We start from the raw sequence: 21,185 nt of genomic DNA, 5'->3' as shown, positions 1-21,185 counted from the left end.
TCCCACACTGTTCCCACCCCATACAGACTTTCTTAATGATCTCTCCCTCTGATTGTAAACTTCCTAACACTGTCACTGCTGTAATTTATACAAACCTGCAATGTACAAGTATGGGCCCTGGCTGAGTGATGGCTAGATTGCTAACTCTTCTTCTAACATCTAGAAGTAATCCAGGATCAGGACTCTCATCATGAAAGCCTACCATTTCATAATGTGTTAAAAGTCTGGATTCACAAGTGCCCTCCTAGAAAAATAAACTAGATAATATTGAATCAACACTTTAAAAAAATTATGTAAAATAAGCAAAATATTAAGTGACTTAACCAACACATTGTAAAAAAAATAAAAAATAAAAAAATATTAAATTCTAATAATAATGTTTTCTTATTTTTTTACAATACTATTTAGAAAGCTTCTTTCTGGCTAAACAAGTTTTTGTTATATATTAATTAGACTTAGAAAAGTTCTCGAAAACTACTTTAAATAAAAAACAACAACCTCAATTTAAAATTCATTTGCATTTGCGCTAAATAATAGGGTTAAGTATCAAGCCATTATACATGGAATTCAAATGTCACTAAATCATTAGTTGCAACATAGTCAAAGATTTATTCAGATAGAAGGCTAGACATGCTAACAGAAGTTTAATTTATGTATACTTATAAGGGTATTACAATATCAAAAAGGGATGTATATATATCCTATGTGCTTGTAGTTTTTATTTGTGTGTTATTTTTACAAATTGCTTACCTTTTGAATTCTGAAAGTTCGTATGTTTAACTGTGCCAGATAGGTGCTGCCTTCATGCCAAATATGAATGTATCCATGTTGGACATGTTTGTGAGCTTTATCTACCCAATACTTGTCGCATTGTTGCTAAAGATAAAATGAAGTGAATTTGGTTTTCTTTTCAATTAGCTTATACTGAATTGCTGATTCAAAAATACTTCAGAGGTGGACTATGACTGTGTTATTTCTAACTTAGATACATCTTTTTTAACTTGCATGTATAGCCTATCTAAAGATTCAACAACTTTTGCCATATTCTCAACAATTTGTTCTTATGGAAACGCATAAGTTGGAGCCTAAGGATGCAGGTAGAGTGAACTTTATAAATGGAGGTTTAGGAACATTAAATGCAGTGTAAGTACAGTAGTATTTAGACATTTCTGTTGCAATGCAAAGGCAACTAAAAGTTTCATTAAACATTTGTAAGAGAGCAGACGTGTAGCTGAGATAAAGGAAATGTTTTAGAAACTGGAGTTTCTTGCTCACACCTACTGTGAAGTCAGAATCTTAAAGTTTGATAATGTTTCCAATCAGATTCCTCCATTTCTATATTTCTTGCTACACAAGTGTTACATCCAGTGTTGAGCCAGTCCATAACATTTTTTTGTCCGTTTTTGTTGTTCTTGTAGTTACTCATTAGAAGGTTATTACAAGTCTTGAAGATCTTGTAACATGTCCTTAGTTTGTTTTTGTTTTTGACAAAGGACAGGAAGTTCTTTTAAGCCTCATCAACTTTTCAATTATGTTGTAAACTTTTTTATTTTTCATATGGTTTCTGTGATGCCAAATAACATTCTGAGGCATCTCATCTGTTTGGTTTGAACATTCTAGCTGTTAGGAGAACAGCCTAATCTTGAGTTGAAGACATTATTTTTGTGATTCCAATAGGTTTTAGCCTTGCAAGATCTGCAGTAGTCTGAACAGCTATAGCAACATCTAACAGATCTTTAATGAAAAAAAAGTAGGTCTTTATCTTAATTTTGAACCTTTTACTTGTGTTTTTATTGAAGTAAATTTTTATTCTTGTCTTTTAAGATGCTCTGAATATATCTATGTCATGTAATTTCCAAATGTATATTATTAATATTGCATTTTCTTTAAGTAATACGATTTTTAAAAAAGATCACAGAATTTTACATGTATAAGATGAATTGACTTTGAGATATTTGCCATAAATGCTGTAGATAAAGCCATTGTCTACATGAGTGTTAATTTAATTTTGTTTTCCATGGATCTCAACTCTTTTTAAAAGGCAACTAAAGCCAAGTTTTCATCTTTGTGTCAGTAAAAATACACTGATATCATGAGATTCTTATTATACAACAGTTGCATTTGACAGCTTCATTTAGTGGGCATTTAAAATGTAAGTGGATAGCAGCAAGCCAACAAAATATTTTTTTGGGCAGCTTGGTGTCATATTGCTGGACTCTGAAAATTGTGTTAAATCCTTTTTAAGATTTAATTGTTGTTGTTTTTTTGACATTTTGGACTATTCAAATATGTATTATAGCATTTCAATGAATATTGCTATTATATAGCATACAAGAGAGCTGGCTCCTCAGTGTAATGGCCTACGGATGTAGATATATATTCTTTAAAAGAAAGTGATATCTACCATGGTCAGGAAGAACTTGTGTCACAGTCTAGTTCTTGATCGAGATTAATTATAGTTTCTAATGATAATGCTTATTAATCTAGATTTTATAGTCTTTACTGACTTTACCTTTGTAAGTAGGCCTACTAGCCTACATGATGATCTATTTAGATCTCTGATATGGAAATCGGCATGATTTTTAAGAATTATTTGTAAAATTTTGAGATTAAGTTAATTTCTAATTATTTTAAATAATGCTATTTTATTTTTTAAAACTGCAACTCACCACAGCATTTTCAAACAGTCCTGTTGCCATGACAATACAAGTAACACCTTCTTGCCAAACCATATGCCAAAAAGAGACAATACATTTTGTGTTGGGACCTGTTTTAGAACACACACGAAATAGTTCAATTTGGAAGACACCTTACCATACCACAATAATCCATCGTAGTTAAATCTTTAGACCTATAGATATGATAATGTCAAAATAACTATTTACAAATTGAGTGGTTCCTCATATAATAAGTCTTTGTTTACAGGTTTTTTTTCAAACTTTTATTTGTGACGCACCCTCTACGCTTCTGGAGATAAATGTTTTGTTTTAAATCTATATCAAGTAAAATAAATCCTTTTAAAAGAATTTCATTAATTTTTTAAAATGTGCTCTTCACGCAACTTACAGATCCCTGACATATTTAGGTCTACGAAGATCTAATTCATTTACAGCATTTTAGACCAGATATCGGTGGCATAGCCTACACTAGACTAGTAAGAGGAACGAAACAGCAAGCTAAAAACAAGAGCTCTACAAATGAATCGTTCAAAAGTGTATAGGGCTACAAATACATTCCCCCTTTATTTTTTAATTCTAAAACTTTGGTGTGTTTATAGATGTATTTGTATGTATAATAATAATAATAATTTTGTTTACTTTTCATTATGGCCTTCTTATTTTTTTTTAAATAACTTCTTCAGATGTTAAAGCTAAATAAAATCATATATAAATAAATTTTCAGTTCTCATTTACATTTTGTTAAATATTTATATTCAAATTTGAATTATTATAAAGAGATTTAAAGAATTTCAAGTTTTAGCTTATTCTTTGCATTCATTTTCAATATAGGCTACACTTGACTGAAGAAATATGGGGTCTCTTTACAGTGAAAACTTTGTATTTTTCAATAGGTTAATCGATATATTTTTTAATTGCCTGTTGATATTACAAAGTGAAGACTGGGATTTTTAATTTCGGGATCTTTGGGCGCTTCTTAGTCCAGCCAGCTCTAATCCTGGAAAACTGACAAGGCGGTTGGTCGTTGTGCTGGCCACATGACACCCTCTTTAGCCGTGGGCCACAGAAACAGAAGCCCTATACATCAGGATGTCTGCCTGGTCGTGCGGTTTGCACGCTGGACTGTCGTTCGGACTTATCGATGGTCCCGGGTTCAAACCCTGCCCGCTCCCATCCCCCGTCGTCCTGCGGGAGGTTTGGACTAGGAAGTAATTATCTTCAACTCTGAAGGAACATCCGAAATAAGTAAACCATTTTACAACCATTTCCCAGTAGATTGCAAGCTCTGAAAGGGGAACTTACTTTTGATGGTTTAAAGTAGATATCTTACCTTGGCTAACAAGATACTCTCTAGGACCGTTGTAACCCTGCAATATATGAAACCATATCAAATAATACAACGATGTTAAAATCGCTAGCTCAAATGAAACAATGGTGATAGAATCTCGAAGTAAAATGCTAAAATGATGATAGAATCGATACCTAAATTTATACAGTCATGATGAAATCACTTAGATAATGCATTCATTAAATAAGACGATATGATGGTGAAAAGCTTACAATAAGATGATTAAATGATGGTAACATCATTAAGATGATTAACGAATGATTCATTCACTTAGTAAGACAATACACCGATGCAATCAGGAACATAAAACAATCACAAGATGATAGGCTACACCTATCATACACTCACCAAGGTAGGCCCTATTTACATGAATGATACAATCACTACAATGTAGAATGATGAGACTATAATGAAGTTAATGTAATGTAGATAGTTTTTCTATTATGAAGGTACACTCATGATACGATGATAAAAAAGATATTTTGATGTTTTAACAACAATTAAGGTTCCCTGAGACTTACATCTATAAAGCTGGCATTATAATAATCAGTAGTCAGCCATTCCGGTCTGTCCCAGACAATGACTCGGCTGTGGTCAACTGTGAAGCAGAAATGAGCTCTGATCAGGCAGTGGCTATAATCAACTCTGATTAACAGACATTTAGATCAGCAGGCAACATGAACACGCAAGTCAGCTCAAGCATTGTAGTTGGGGGAAGGGGTAGGATCGGAGTAGTGACAGGAGGGGTAGGATCTGAGTAGTGACAGGGAAAGGATTAAGGATGAAACATTTATATTTTCAATGCTGGAATGTACAAAGAGAAGGAGAAAGGATTTATTAAGGATGGTAGGAACGGGCGAAAGTAAAATTGGAAGAATAAAGCATTAATCAAGGATGAAAGTAGAACGAGAAGAATAAATATTTATACATCCATTTAGTATTTTAGAGGAACGCACGGTACAACAGAGCGCCATTCTACTTATAACGATAACATAGTTGTCCTGTGGAGCTGGTCACCAAACATCCTGGTGAGCACCCAATATCTTCAAGAGTAATGAAAATAATAATTTCAATTGTTTAATACTAAATAAAATTTAGGTCACCTTTTCCTTTGTACATTTTTTTTAAATAACTGTTTTGGATGTACTTAAAACTATCTATAGGCCTATGTTGTTATCCCACAAAATACTTCATCCTGCAAAGTATGGACATTATACCTATTTATAAACGCTTCGAGACGTACAATTCCGCCATGACAACATAGGATTGTGCTTTTGTAGATGATATCACTGACGTTATAACCAGGGGATGACTGGGTATCAAATTCGGCCCTGGCATTACCATACAAACCGGTCCACCGATTAAGTGATTTATAGAGTGTATCCCATCTGTAACCTTTCCACATAATATGTAAAGTATGGGTTTACGTAACGAGTTTCTAGATTGTTGATTAGTACGGAAAATATGTTAGGCTAGTATTGAACTGTAAAGTCTGTAGGAGTTAGGCTAGTATTGAACTGTAAAGTCTGTAGGAGTTAGGCTAGTATTGAACTGTAAAGTCTGTAGGAGTTATGCTAGTATTGAACTGTAAAGTCTGTAGGAGTTATGCTAGTATTGAACTGTAAAGTCTGTAGGAGTTAGGCTAGTATTGAACTGTAAAGTCTGTAAGAGTTATGCTAGTATTGAACTGTAAAGTCTGTAGGAGTTAGGCTAGTATTGAACTGTAAAGTCTGTAGGAGTTAGGCTAGTATTGAACTGTAAAGTCTGTAAGAGTTATGCTAGTATTGAACTGTAAAGTCTGTAGGAGTTAGGCTAGTATTGAACTGTAAAGTCTGTAGGAGTTAGGCTAGTATTGAACTGTAAAGTCTGTAGGAGTTAGGCTAGTATTGAACTGTAAAGTCTGTAAGAGTTAGGCTAGTATTGAACTGTAAAGTCTGTAGGAGTTAGGCTAGTATTGAACTGTAAAGTCTGTAGGAGTTAGGCTAGTATTGAACTGTAAAGTCTGTAGGAGTTAGGCTAGTATTGAACTGTAAAGTCTGTAGGAGTTAGGCTAGTATTGAACTGTAAAGTCTGTAGGAGTTAGGCTAGTATTGAACTGTAAAGTCTGTAGGAGTTAGGCTAGTATTGAACTGTAAAGTCTGTAGGAGTTAGGCTAGTATTGAACTGTAAAGTCTGTAGGAGTTAGGCTAGTATTGAACTGTAAAGTCTGTAGGAGTTAGGCTAGTATTGAACTGTAAAGTCTGTAGGAGTTATGCTAGTATTGAACTGTAAAGTCTGTTGGAGTTATGCTAGTATTGAACTGTAAAAGGGCCAATAACGACACTATATAGGCCCGTTTCTAAAAGACCATTATTATAAAATGTTAACAGTTTAGTGTGGGTCTTAATGTCATTCCAAGAGTCCATTACACCGGACTGTTAGGTGCCTCATACCAGGCATTCGCCCCAATATCCACTCAGCCCCCTAATTGTAACACAATGCTAAGAACTTAATACAATTAAAAGAAAGTATATAAATATTTAGAATCCTATGTTGCTGTGTATTTAAACACTTGTATTACAAATAATTCAACGATTGCCCTACATTCTGTCCAGTGGTTATTCTATTAGAATAAACTGGATCTTTCAGGACGCTCCCCATTACATGATTTCATTATGAGCTAGCCATTAAAACAACAACAACAAAAAATGTGGCTTCGTAGAATTTCTCAAAGGTGATAATGTTCAAGACACATTTTGTTAAATCTGTGATCTTAAACCGCAGCTATTTTTTTTTGTACTAGAATTGGACTGGCCCCAACAATAACAAAAGAAAAAAAAACGAAAAAAAAAAATCAAAAAAAAAAAAAACAAAAAAAACTTATATAGTAGAAAATATAAGAGTACTATTTCTACTATTTTTATATTATAATAAGATTTTGTGTCTGATAATTAAGGAAAGGGAAGGATTTCACGCGGAGACCTATTTGTGACCTACATACTTTGCCAGATTCAAAACAGACATAGACATTCAATTCAGGAAATCAATTAACGCTCTCATTTCACAGTCTTTGGATCTTAAATGTGTTCCTGTGGTCTCCGTAACAGTTCTACAGCTGTCTCTTCTTTCGGTAGCCACTTGCTGCCAGGTATTTTCTTGAGCTGGTCTTTAAAAACGTTTAAAAAAGACATCTCTAATATGCCGTCCATTTTTACCCCCCTCCTTCCTTTAGGCGTAGGTTGTCCCTCAGCTGGAATAGATGTCTTAACCAGCTCAACTGTTGAACAATAGATTGTCTCTGCACTACCAACACCGGCATTGAATATAACATATTAATGAGTGTAGACTTGCTAACGTATACTCATGAATACTCATGATGACCTAGGAACCTATGGAACACACGCTGGACATGCCTTAGTTACTTTCTGTGTTATGACTATTAAATCTTTTAAATAATAAATGATATTATTATTACTTGTATTGGCGTAATTAATTAGTCAGCAAGGTAGGAATTAATTCGCATTTTTTATGTTAACGCCCTCAGAATCAAAAGACGTGGCACGAAGTATACAGTGACATTACACTTAATGATATATAGACATTTTTTGATATTACACTTAGTGATATATAGACAAAGGAAAGTCTATTATTGTGCTTTTTTAATATGATTGTAAAAATACAAGAGATATGCAAGAACTAAAAGATGAAAAATGGAATGAAAAGTTAATCTTGTTTGAAGTAGCAATGAAATATGGTATTTGGAGCCAACAGATTCTTGTTTTACCAATCTTATAACTCATATCTCAGAGTCTAAAGATAGTTCATAGTAAGAATCTTTTTAAAACATAGGCTGGACGTTAGTCTTGAGTCAACAAATGACGTGCTAAGTACCATTATGGGAGTTATAGTGAAGTATTGAAGAATAATTGTATTCAGATTAGATTTTCATAGTAATATAGTGTTTGTTTACTTTGTGGTGTATTGTTTACTTTACAGGAAGAAATGCAACTATGTGTGTGTGTGTGAGCATAAACTAAATGCAACTATGTGTGTGTGTAAGCATAAACTAAATGCAACTATGTGTGTGTGTGAGCATAAACTAAATGCAACTATGTGTGTGTGTAAGCATAAACTAAATGCAACTATGTGTGTGTGTGTGAGCATAAACTAAATGCAACTATGTGTGTGTGTAAGCATAAACTAAATGCAACTATGTGTGTGTGTGTGTGAGCATAAACTAAATGCAACTATGTGCGTGTAAGCATAAACTAAATGCAACTATGTGTGTGTGTGAGCATAAACTAAATGCAACTATGTGTGTGTGTAAGCATAAACTAAATGCAACTATGTGTGTGTGTGAGCATAAACTAAATGCAACTATGTGTGTGTGTAAGCATAAACTAAATGCAACTATGTGTGTGTGTGTGAGCATAAACTAAATGCAACTATGTGTGTGTGTAAGCATAAACTAAATGCAACTATGTGTGTGTGTGTGAGCATAAACTAAATGCAACTATGTGTGTGTGTAAGCATAAACTAAATGCAACTATGTGTGTGTGTGAGCATAAACTAAATGCAACTATGTGTGTGTAAGCATAAACTAAATGCAACTATGTGTGTGTGTGTGTGAGCATAAACTAAATGCAACTATGTGTGTGTGTAAGCATAAACTAAATGCAACTATGTGTGTGTGTAAGCATAAACTAAATGCAACTATGTGTGTGTGTGAGCATAAACTAAATGCAACTATGTGTGTGTGTAAGCATAAACTAAATGCAACTATGTGTGTGTGTGTGAGCATAAACTAAATGCAACTATGTGTGTGTGTAAGCATAAACTAAATGCAACTATGTGTGTTTGTGAGCATAAACTAAATGCAACTATGTGTGTGTGTAAGCATAAACTAAATGCAACTATGTGTGTGTGTGTGTGAGCATAAACTAAATGCAACTATGTGTGTGTGTAAGCATAAACTAAATGCAACTATGTGTGTGTGTAAGCATAAACTAAATGCAACTATGTGTGTGTGTGAGCATAAACTAAATGCAACTATGTGTGTGTGTAAGCATAAACTAAATGCAACTATGTGTGTGTGTGTGAGCATAAACTAAATGCAACTATGTGTGTGTGTAAGCATAAACTAAATGCAACTATGTGTGTTTGTGTGTGAACATAAACTATCTTCCTCTTCGTCACAAGGAAGATCTCTCGATCACAAAAATAAATAGACACAAAAACTCTTTCGATCCTTTGAACAAGATATCGTAGAACTGTATATAGTACTATAGACTTAACTGTTCTCAATTTCGCATGTAATATTAAAGAAAAACTGGGGTATGAACGTATATCTTGTGTGCTATTGTAGAAATGTTTGTTCTAATCATGTATTGATTTTTGTAATGCGCAATTGTTAAACAAATTTCCTCACGGATAATAAAGATTATTAATATTATTTCTATTATTAAGTACGTTGTTCTCAAATGTTTGTGAGATTTCAAATCGCCTGAAAGTAGTTTCTCTATTCTAAGCCAACAACATGTCGTACTTTACAAACTAGCCACCATAAAACAGTGAGTCATTATAAATCTACATGGTAAGCGATTCAATTAAATACCTTCATCAAATAGCACATACAATATTGTTGTTTCCCATTTAATTTGTATAAAGATTCTCGGGGAGTCAGACCAATGTCCCCATCTCCCCCCTCCGATTCTCTAACAGCCAGACTCCACATACTATCCAGTTTCTCTTTGAGAGTGTGAAAGTGGCTGGTGACCACTGTGATGTATTATTCAAGGACCACTAGCTAGGGTTTGAGTGATGACCAGCCAGAGCCAGAGAGGATCAGCGGTCAGTGACATAACACAAGCTGCTTGTTCGATGATCTTAGTCTCGTCACTTACAGAGTCGCTGCCCTTTGAGATGGGGTAAAGGGAGAGAAGATGATAGACTTGCTAGTCATGGATTCGATTCCGATTTTTATTTTTACAGTGAGATGCTTTTATCGATTCCGATGCATACTATTGTTAAAGCGTGGGTATAAGAGTACTCTTGTTGGAACGGTACAGATTATCTACACTACAACTCAGTTGAAAGATCTACTTAATTAGACCCTCTTTAGCGGCCCCCGAAAGGGGAAAAGACGCTATTAGTTTTGTGCGAAATGTCTGTCCGTCTGTCCCGTTTAGATCTCGTAAACTAGAAAAGATATTTTAGACCATTCAAAGTTCTGATGCAACGATTCTGATTTTTAAACTGTAAGTGATGAACTTAGGACAGTTCTCGATCCACATTTAAGACAATGAATGACACCCTCCTCCCCAGTCTGAAACAATGAATGACCCCCCTCCTCCCTAACCTACATAAAAATTCATGTGACTGACACTTTGATGTCTTTAAAGTAGGGGACTGTAGAATGCAACAGTCTAGTCTTTTTAACCATAAAAATCAAATTTGAGTTTCAATATTTTTATGTGCATTTTAATTTTACAAAGTGTAAAAATACATTCTATATATTTAGAATGTGATGAAATGTTTGTGAGACAGTGGCGTTGCATGAAAGTAGTTCCTCTATTCCATGTCAGAAAGGGAAAAAAAAACATGTTTTGTCTTCCCAAAGAACAATTGAGTGATAGCCCTTTTTTAATATAATTTTAGAAATTGTTCAATAGCCTTGTTTTGCTCATTTCAGATAACAGTTTTCTGTCCAGTGAAGGGCGTTAGTTGTTGAACTCGGGATCCTATTGTGTTATCGGGCTGGATCATCTCAAAATAGTTTTCGTCGTTAGAGGAGACAAGTGTTGTCAAGATTCTGAACACTGAAGCTTTGCGTTTTTTTAGACGTACACACACACACACACAATCATACACTAACAGCTCGACTCCAGCACGTGTTTTTACACTCACCCGGATAATCGAAACTCAAAGGCAACTGATTTTAAAAAAAGATGAGATATGACTATATCAATTTAGCTATCATAGTATTCGAATTTGATCCAAATGTTATTTTTTTCTGTTTCAATTTAATAGTACCTCAGTGGGTTGTGACTTTATTTTAATTAGTGTACAATTATGATGTAATTTAATCCATTACGTTTCGTTAAGGCTCTACTTGTAAGTGCATTAATGATCGAATATATATAAATATAGAGGCTTAACTATAGCCTCAAAATCAGGGGCTAAATATAGTCTCAATGTTGTGACTTAAATACGCTTTAATCAAAAAGGGGTTAATACTACCTGACTACCTATATGTAATAGATTTAATACTGCCTCAACGTAAAGGCTTTATAAATGACTAATTATAATGGCTTAAATAAACAATAATCTTGGTACACTCTGTCTAGATAAATTGATCGGGGAGTCTCCTGTCCAAGCAACTAGACAGACATCCTGTGAATCATCACAGCAGCAGTATTACTGAAATGGTTAACAGGACTTTTCGATTCCTGTTTGCTGCTGGGAAATAGCCAATAATGACCAGCAGCCTGCCATTCAAATAATTGCCATCAGCCAACTGACTCGGTTACGTCCAGTCGTTTTAATGCCGCGTGACAGCTGATATAGACCTACATCTAGTTAATTGCCTATGTTGACAACCTAGCGATATTGATGTATATTTGCCTATTCATCGTGGCAGTATAGTTTTTAAATGTACATGTTGAATCTAAATTGTATTATTTCGCTTTATTAGCGGCCCCCGAAAGGGGAAAAGATGCTATTAGTTTTGTGCGAAATGTCTGTCCGTCCGTCCCGTTTAGATCTAGACCATTCAAAGTTCTGATGCAACGGCTACTTTTTTTTTCTTGAAAGCGAAAAATCTAATTTTTAAAATCAGTTATGCAAGCAGTTTTTTAAAGACAAAAAGCTAATTAGTATGCATTATAAGTTAGACCTAATTTAAAACGAACAGTAATCTTATAAACTTCATTTTCTTGAAACATTTGTAAATGCATAAGTACTTACAATTGGAATAAAAATTAAGCCATTTCAAAACAATTACATTATCTAAAGACCAGGAGAGGCTTTAAGCGCTTAGCTTCCGAACCGAGGGTCCCGGCTTCGAATCCTGGTGAAGACTGGGATTTTCAACTTCGGAATCCTTGGGCGCCTCTGAGTCTACCCAGCTCTAATGGGTACCTGACATTAGTTGGGGAAAAGTAAAGGCGGTTGGTCGTTGTGCTGGCTGCATGACACCCTCGTTAACCGTAGGCCCGGGGTCGGCAACCTGCGGCTCGCGAGCCACATGCGGGTCTCTAGTTCCATACGCAAATATTTTTTATTTTATCGAGACATTTTGAAAGAAATTCTGAATTTTTTAACGAAGATTAAGCGCCGATTCGATCTCTCTGCCACTTGTACAGACCTTTCACCACACCCCTCCCCCATTCACTGTTGTCAGTCCGTTGGAAGATCTCGGCCGTCATCGGATGTAGTTTTTAATTTCAAGACGGATTGGCATCTTAACCACGTGCTTTGACTGTGACGTATAGTTTATTGTTCAAAGTAAATGAGTTGGAAGCGAATTATCTTCTCAAAGTTAGAAGCAATCTACAAGTAATGCTAATCTGGCAAGCTTTGCGGTACCACTAAAAATTGCACAAAAAGGCAAACCATTTAAGACTGCTTCCTACTTGCATCTGAAGAACTGTTTCGTGATTTCAAAAACCAACCAGAAATTTAAAAAAAAAAGGATTTGCCAATATCCGTTGAAACAGTACGAAATAGATTGGCTAAAATGTCTTCAAATGTAACATATTTGCAGGTGGACCGTGGAGGATATTCAACTTTCTTCTGCCGTATCACTTGCTATTGATTAGTCTTGCGACATAAACACACGGCACAAGCTGCCTTTTTGTCAGGTATATGTCGTTCCTAGGATTGCTACCGCTCTTGTGACAAACTAGAGGGGACGATAGAGCGAATGCTATGCACAAAATACCTTGAAGAAAATAAGATAAAAATCATTTAAATAGCAACTGATAGAGCCAGAAGTATGACAGGAAAAACTAAAAGGGCAACAACGATTCTTTGGAGCAAAATTAACCAACTTATGTTTCACTGAATAATGCAGAAAAAGAAACGCTTTGTGCCCAAAATGATTCCGACCGAAATAGATGAGGTCATGATATTGATAATCAAGATTGTTAACAGCATCTTGTCAAAAGCACTCTATCACTTAAACGAAATGTATTCCGACCTCCTTCTTTCCAAAAAAGTGCTATGACTTTCCAAAGGTAAGGTGTTGAAACGTTTTGCTTTGTGCTTGAATAAAGTAAATACATCTCTAAATGATAAAGGCATTTATCACACCGAATTAGAGAACGCCAAATAGTTGTAAAAGTTTAATTTCATGATTGATATAACAGCGAAAATTAAATAAGCTGAATCTAAAACTGCAAGGAAAGGAAAACCCAATCTATGTTATGGTAGAGGAATTGGTTTGTTTTGATGAAAAATTAATTCTTTTTGCAGAAGATATTCAGAGCGGTCAATTACTTCACTTTGAATGTCTAAAGCAGTATCGCGATAAAATCAGTGCCGCTTTTGACAAGAATTACTTCAGCACATTTAAAAAAAAAATCACTGATGAATTTCTTGACAGGTTTAACTCTTAAAAACCGTAATTTTTTTCTCATTCTACCGGAATTATTTTTTTTTCCCACAATTTTTATCACATATGCCTATTCATAAACGTCAAACTGTTTTTTCTGTTTGTTAAAACATAGACATGTTATATAAAATTTTGTTGGAAATTGAATGTACTACAATATAATTTATCTTTTAGTGTTATAGATAGTCACTGGAAAAAAAAAATTACGTAATTTCAGAGATGAAAATTTTTTTTTTTTAATTTTAATATGTAAAAATTGACTTACCCAAGTAATAAAAAATATTGCAACAGTCCTTATTCATTATTATAGTATGAAATATTAAAACTCTATCCAATTATCTACTGAAAAAACATAACACTGTCAAACTTGATCAATATTTACACTTTCAGTGATCCTTTTAATCACAGTCTCATTCCAAAACAAAATTATGAAAATAACAAAAAAATGAAACTTGAAGATATATATATATACATTTTGTACACAAAATCAAATTATTTACAAGTACTGTGTACACCAGATTAAAAATTAACTTTGGTGTGCCATATCTCAAAACAGTGTTTTGGATGGAGATGAGGATGACCTTCACAGCCTTTGCAAATAAAGTTGCAGCGTTTTACTTGTTTAGGCGTGCTGCATACCTTACATCTTCTGTCTTGTTCGGTGTAAGCAATACAGTGTTTGGCTCCTTCTAGACGTTCAATTGGATTAGACAATCGAGGACGTCCAGGTTTTGTGAAAATTGTTCTGGTTGGATCAGGCCTGATTGCGGAGGCTTTGCAGCACAGCTCGTCGATGACTCGTTGCTTGAAGCTTTTCAGAGTCATCTCATGTTTCTTCATTGTTGGTGGTCTTGTAAGGCACCAGAGGATATAGGCATTTACTGTGGTTATCTCTAAAGACCAGTAAAAAATCTTTTTCCACCATTTTTTTGTTCTACGAGTGTGGATGCCATAGTAGCCAATCATCTGATCAGCACGATCACAGCCATTCATGCTGTAGTTGTAAGCATGGATGGCTCCTGGTTTTACTTTGCCCCTTTGCACTGTGACATCCTCTGCTGTAGCACTTGTTGAAGCAAGGATGACTGGCTTTTTTGCTTTTTTGTCCTTCCAGGTTAAACACAAGATTTTATCCTGGAGCATCCAGTATTTGCTTTGCATGTGTTTGAGCACAATGGTTTTCAGAGCTTTGGGGAAGCCAACACGGTTGTTTTGTACTGTCCCTGTATAGTACTGTCCTTGATCCAGAAGATGGTCAATCAAAGCCCTTGTTGTGTACCATCTATCTGCATAAATATGGTAACCTTTACCCAAATGTTTCAAGAGGGTGTCAAATATTTTGATGGCCATTCCACCATTCGGATCAGCTTCGGGATCGTATGATGTATTTGCTCCATAGTATGTAAGGAGGTTCAATACATAGCCAGTACCACTGTCTACTAGACCAAAACTTTTAATATGGTACTTGTATGGTTTAGCAGCATTGAACATTTTGTACCTCCACCTTCCTTTCCATCCAATGATCATCTCATCTATGGAGACAGACTGATTTGGAGTGAACGCAAACTGAAATCTTTCAGTAAGGCTATTTACAAATGGTTCTATTTTGTTTTTGTCTTCAGCACCTGGCTCTCCCACATGAAGCATTGAAGAGTAAATTGTTTCAAATCTCTCCCTTTGAAACATCTTGTGATAAAAGCCTGTGTAGAGGTTGTCAGCGGTTGAGAAGTAGTCTCGAATTGACGGTCTCTTGTCAATGCCCATGTTGATAATGACGGCTAAAAATTTGAGCCATTCGTACTCTGTGAAATTATGCCAATTGTCTCTGTTGAACCTTGATCTGGACAATGCAGGGCTATTTTTTACAATCATGTGTTCAGCATAATTGTTGACAGATCTAATAAAATCATCAGTAATATCAGATGTCATTAGAGTACCAAAAAAATGAAGTGGGGTAGAATTTTCATCTAGGCCAGTAGCAGGATTTATTCCTGGCTGACGACCATCTTTAGGCAAAAACCTAAAATTATTATGAGTAGATGGTGCTGGATGCAGATCTAGATCTACTTCTTCCCATTCAGTTTGTTCTACATGTAGTACATCAGCTGTAGCAATGCGAGGTTGCTTACTAGATCTACTAGGGCCTGGCTGGGGCGACGCCCCCTTTCGTTTACTACTATTACTAGATCTAGGCCTAGGGATATCTAATTCACTATCAGACTCGCTTGAAGGCTGAAAATCGCTTTCAGAGCTTCCAGGATAACTTTCTAAGTCACTCAAGTCACTATCATCCATATCTAAGAAGATGTTTAGTGCCTGATCAGCAGTAAAACGGCGAGCTGGCCTAGAACCAGACGAAGAACAAGAAGGTTTGTCAGCCATGATGTAAACAAACGAAAAATTCACAAGTCACTTACGATAAAAAATATTTAAAACAATAAAAACAGCGTAGATCCACTAAGTAACAGAAGAAAAAAACTTTCAAAATGGCCGCTCTAGCGTTTCCTTAGACCATTTAAGGTATTAAAAACGTGGATTAGAAAAGAAAAAGAAGTAAACAGGGAAATAGTGATCGGACGCTGTCAGCGTCATTACGTTAGCACGGCCGGGAGACTGGTCGCTGTCAGCGTCATTGCGGTCTTGAAGAGTTAAGCAGTTCAAAACCAACAAAACCATATCAACACAAATAGTAACGAAATCCATGTTTTCTAATTCGGTGTGATAAATGCCTTTATCATTTAGAGTTGATTCGACGCATTGAATAACCTTGATTCATTTGTAATTGATACTGGATTACAGAGTTGAAAAGCAAGTTGGAAGAGTTGAAAGTCCAGAAATGTAAGTACGTAACGCAACAAAAGTGGACAGCTTCAAAAGGAATGCCGTGAGTTGATTCGACGAATGGAATAATCTTCCAGATTACTACAGAAATGTGAAGTTGGTATTCGAAGCGCTGACATATTTGTGCGAGCAAGCGTTCTCTTGCATGAATATAATTAAAAGTAAAGTAAGAAGCCAACTAGCAAATGAAAATTTACAGTCGTGTTTGAAACTAAAAACAACAAGTTAAGAGCCAAATGTCTCCAAACGTTCTAAAACCAAAGCCAACGCTCCCACTGAATTTGTTTGCTCGATTGTTTGATATTGAAGTTCCAGTAAATGTTTAATTTCTTTAGTTGTTACCAAAATTTAAAAAAAAATAATTATATATATATATATATATATTATCTAATTTTTTGTGAAAAATATTGCCCATATACTAATTCGTTTTTTACAGTAAAATAAAGTTCATTGTTTGATACCTATTTATAGTCGGCAAGAAAAAAAACTTTGTGGCTCTTTAAAAACTTAAAAATTTTGTCAATTGTAATTTTTGGCTCTTACGACTAGAAAGGTTGCCGACCCCTGCCGTAGGCCACAAAAACAGATGAACTTTACATCTTCTGCCCTATAGACCACAAGGTCTGAAAGGGGAACTAATTAGGCCAGGTTCACATCTAACTTTGCATTCACTTGCACCTATCCTTTGATCTGCAGCACCATTGGGGCACTACACAAGATCTGTCAACCTTCTTTCTCCATTCTTATCTCTCATTTGTCTTTGATATCATTTCATTTGGATGTTCTTTCTGAAAATATTGAAGCCTGCCTGGGTGGACCACTTCGGGGGCCGATTTTAAGTTTGTGTTTCCACACAAACTGTCTTTGTAACCTTGTTTCTGTATAGCCTAACTGTCGTAATCTAGGTAATAAATGTTTTAGATTCAGAGCGTCGGATAATGTTAACATTTTTCTCTGACAAACAAATTGTGTAATAAACAAGGCCGGCCATAGGCTAACTAGGGCCTCACACAGGACTTCAAGAATTTATTTTTTTTTAGAGAAAAAATTTCGAAACATGGATCGAATCTCAAACATGGCAGAACTCTAAGGCTCTCTGTCTGCTAGCCTCGTTCTCAACATGGCAGAACTCTAAGGCTCTCTGTCTACTGGTCAAACTGTAAGTTTCTACTATGATTCAATGTTGATTCGCGAATGTTTAGATCTAGTTATTACACTACATATGTTAGAAGAACATTGTTTCTTTCTTTTGGTGAAATGTCGAATTGTTATTTCTTGTCTTTTGATCATGAATCGCCGATGAAGCAGATTAGTGCTATCATTATAATCGGTGTTATATGAATTTAACTTTTTTGTTGATTTGGATATAGATACAGGACATTGAGTATTATTCGTGCTTATTTTTTTTTTTTCTATTTTATTTGGGGCTATTCACTTCACCTAGGGCCTCCCTATTCAATTCACCTAGGGCCTCCCCTATTCATTTCACCTAGGGCTTCCCTATTCACTTCACCTAGGACATCCCTATTCATTTCACCTAGGGCCTCCCTATTCATTTCACCTAGGGCCTCCCTATTCACTTCACCTAGGGCCTCCCTATTCATTTCACCTAGGGCCTCCATATTCACTTCGCCTAGGGCCTCCCTATTCATTTCACCTAGGGCCTCCCTATTCACTTCGCCTAGGGCCTCCCTATTCACTGCGCCTAGGGCCTCCCTATTGACTTCGCCTAGGACCTCCATATTCACTTCGCCTAGGGCCTCCCTATTCATTTCACCTAGGGCCTCCATATTCACTTCGCCTAGGGCCTCCCTATTCATTTCACCTAGGGCCTCCCTATTCATTTCACCTAGGGCCTCCCTATTCATTTCACCTAGGGTGTCCAATAACCCACAGCTGGCCCTGAAACAACGTAACATAAATGAGCATAATTTCAACTATATAAGTAATCAGCATAAGAAAATAAAACCTCTCTTCTCTTTCTCTCAGTTGCTATATCCCACTCCCTCATCCTTTCTCTCTTCATTCCTCTCTCTCTGTCTCTGATTTTCTCTCTCTCCCTTGTTGCCACGCTCATCCATTCACCATCTCTCATACTTGTTCTACGTCCCTAAAAAATCTAACCTATATATCTTAAGTCATCATCTGAAAGTGGAAACATTTTCATGAAGTTGCTGACTAGCAGCCAACTTGCACACCTGTCAAACAACTCTCCAAAGAGCTCTTTTAAAGAGGCAAACTTATTTTCCTATGTATGAACGAATAATATTTTTTTTTAAATGACGTAATTGACCAGTCTTGCATTGAGTTTTATCCGTCACACTGCATTGACCACTAGTAGACACATTTCCAACAACTAGACTCCTCTCTATAGCCTGAAAGCTGTTGATTAACCTACTGCTGAGTCCATGAGCTGTAAGCATGACGTACAATGTACATGTCCCGGTGCGACAGAAATAGTACCAATCAATAACCTTTGTTCAGACTAAGGAGATCTATCTCTGGGCTTTGATTTCCTCTTTTTTTAAATAGAGAAACAGAACTAAATGTTTGAATAATTAACAGAGCGCTCAGGTGGAGACCAGATGAAATCATTAAAAAAAAACTTTTTTTTTAGTATTATTTTAATCCCTTAGGATCGATTGAAACGATATTAGGCCGTTGTTGTAGTGAGTTGTGTAGCCTGTTGTCTGGCTGAATGTGTTCTTGTCGGGAAATCTAGAAATGAAGAATGAGACCAGCACTATAAACACAATATGTACACAGCTTCATAACATTCCAGTGAAAGATTTGAGCACTACAAATACAGCTTAATAACATTTCAATGAAAAATAGAGCACTACAAACACAGCTTAATAAAATTCCAGTGACAAATTAGAGCACAACAAACACAGCTTAATAAAATTCCAGTGACAAATTAGAGCACAACAAACACAGCTTAAAAACTATCGAAAGAATAACAAGAAAAACATACAAATACTCTATCGAAGAACAAAGCTTAAATTACTTGCAGTTGTATCAAATAGTTTAGATCAGTCATGTAGGCCTAATTAAATTACTAAAAATATCAGGTGACCGAGCCTCGCTCGGATGAATAATTTGTTAAGGAAGGATATATACCCGAAGTCATTTTGAGAATATTTTTGTACCAGGTGGCCGAACCTCGCTCTGTTAAATAATTTCGGAAGGTTATATACCCGAAGTCATTTTGGGAATATTCTTGTAATTACGAAAATGAACGATCGGATAAAGACTACTAATCTGAAGAGTTGTTTTAGTGTTCTGTTAGTTCTAATTGTAGGCCTAATTGTACATGTCGATTTAATTTAAAGTCTTAAGTCCTCCTTCAGTCTAGACAAACTACAGCTCACGTCCGTCTTATAGTTTTACAATCCATCTTTTGCGTAAAACTATTTTAGGCTTACTATTATTGGCTTGGAAGAAAGTCTTTGCAGTGTAACTTCTCTACGTTAAAGGGTAAAACATGCACTTAGTGACAAAGTAAAATGGCGCATTTTTTCTTATTAGACTTAAATCATGGCATTAGTTTTCTAAAGAAACGTTTCCGTGGGGCACATCTGTTACGCCAAACAATATGCTCCCTGCCCAGCCTGACTGTCGGACTATAAGAAGTTCATACCGGCTTTTGCCATCCATCCATCCTAGTGGTGCTATGGCCTGCTTTTACACATCCATCCATTCAGATATCTCCTGGCCCTAACTCCAAGCTTTTTACCGAGGTTTATAGTTAAATCAAAAGAGGCTGCAGCGTACGCAAACTCTTTGACCGTTAGATGGATTTCATGATAGTGTGAGCAAGTAAGGCGTAGAGAAGCTTGAATTCTTTAAGTCCGAAAGTTACGCTGGACAGAGCAGTATCCTCAGAACGAGACAGCTGGAGGTCAGCAGCAAAATAAACAACAAAGTAAAAGGTATCTACACCGCTCTACACAATTAAAGTGTAAACAACTTATTAAGCACTTAAAACACAATAACTAATCATACATCGGCACATTTATTTCATTACTTTTTTTTCATAGTTCTATAATAAATCAATCTACAGTAAGATGGTGCGCAAATGTTTAATTAGGTCTATTGATTCTTTAAAACTCGTTCTTGTTTGCAAAGAAATATTTTAGTGTACTGCGGTAAGCCTAGTGACGTAAGCAGCGTTTTTCCCGTTTACGTCATGGAAAATTTTCATTCATAAAACATTCTAGCCAAACTTAATTTTTCGATAATGAGGCATTTTCAAACCGATATAACGGTCGATCTCGAGTTTTCCCAATGTGGCCAATGAGTTGAGAATTTTTTTCTCCTTATTATGCACATACCGTGAAATTTTAAAGAAAATCGTTAGAGCCGTTTTCGAAATAAAATTTATATATATATATATATATATATATATATATATAAATATATATACATACATACAAGAATTGCTCGCTTAAGAGTATAGGATATCAGGTGACCGAGCCTCGCTCGGATGAATAATTTGTTAAGGAAGGATATATACCCGAAGTCATTTTGAGAATATTTTTGTACCAGGTGGCCGAACCTCGCTCGGTTAAATAATTTCGGAAGGTTATATACCCGAAGTCATTTTGGGAATATTCTTGTAATTACGAAAATGAACGATCGGATAAAGACTACTAATCTGAAGAGTTGTTTTAGTGTTCTGTTAGTTCTAATTGTAGGCCTAATTGTACATGTCGATTAAATTTAA

The 21,185-nt window shown here is 35.6% G+C and overlaps 1 protein-coding gene across 3 annotated transcripts in view; it reads right to left on the bottom strand.

The window, feature by feature from the left end:
- LOC106060209 (receptor-type tyrosine-protein phosphatase kappa-like) overlaps positions 1–21,185 on the bottom strand; it is an 88,829-nt gene that overhangs the window by 10,366 nt on the left and 57,278 nt on the right. For all 3 annotated transcript variants that reach the window (XM_056030191.1, XM_056030192.1, XM_013218009.2), the window contains 5 exons: positions 4,548–4,624; positions 4,009–4,045; positions 2,670–2,767; positions 751–876; positions 96–244 (listed from right to left, as the gene is read on the bottom strand). In XM_056030191.1, the coding sequence (XP_055886166.1) occupies positions 96–244; positions 751–876; positions 2,670–2,767; positions 4,009–4,045; positions 4,548–4,624 (487 nt within the window). The remainder of the gene's footprint in view (positions 1–95; positions 245–750; positions 877–2,669; positions 2,768–4,008; positions 4,046–4,547; positions 4,625–21,185) is intronic.

Source organism: Biomphalaria glabrata, chromosome 5, assembly GCF_947242115.1.
Source record: "Biomphalaria glabrata chromosome 5, xgBioGlab47.1, whole genome shotgun sequence".
Lineage (NCBI taxonomy): Eukaryota > Metazoa > Mollusca > Gastropoda > Planorbidae > Biomphalaria > Biomphalaria glabrata.
Note: the sequence above shows the minus strand (reverse complement) of the source record. Positions and strands in the feature narration are given on the sequence as shown.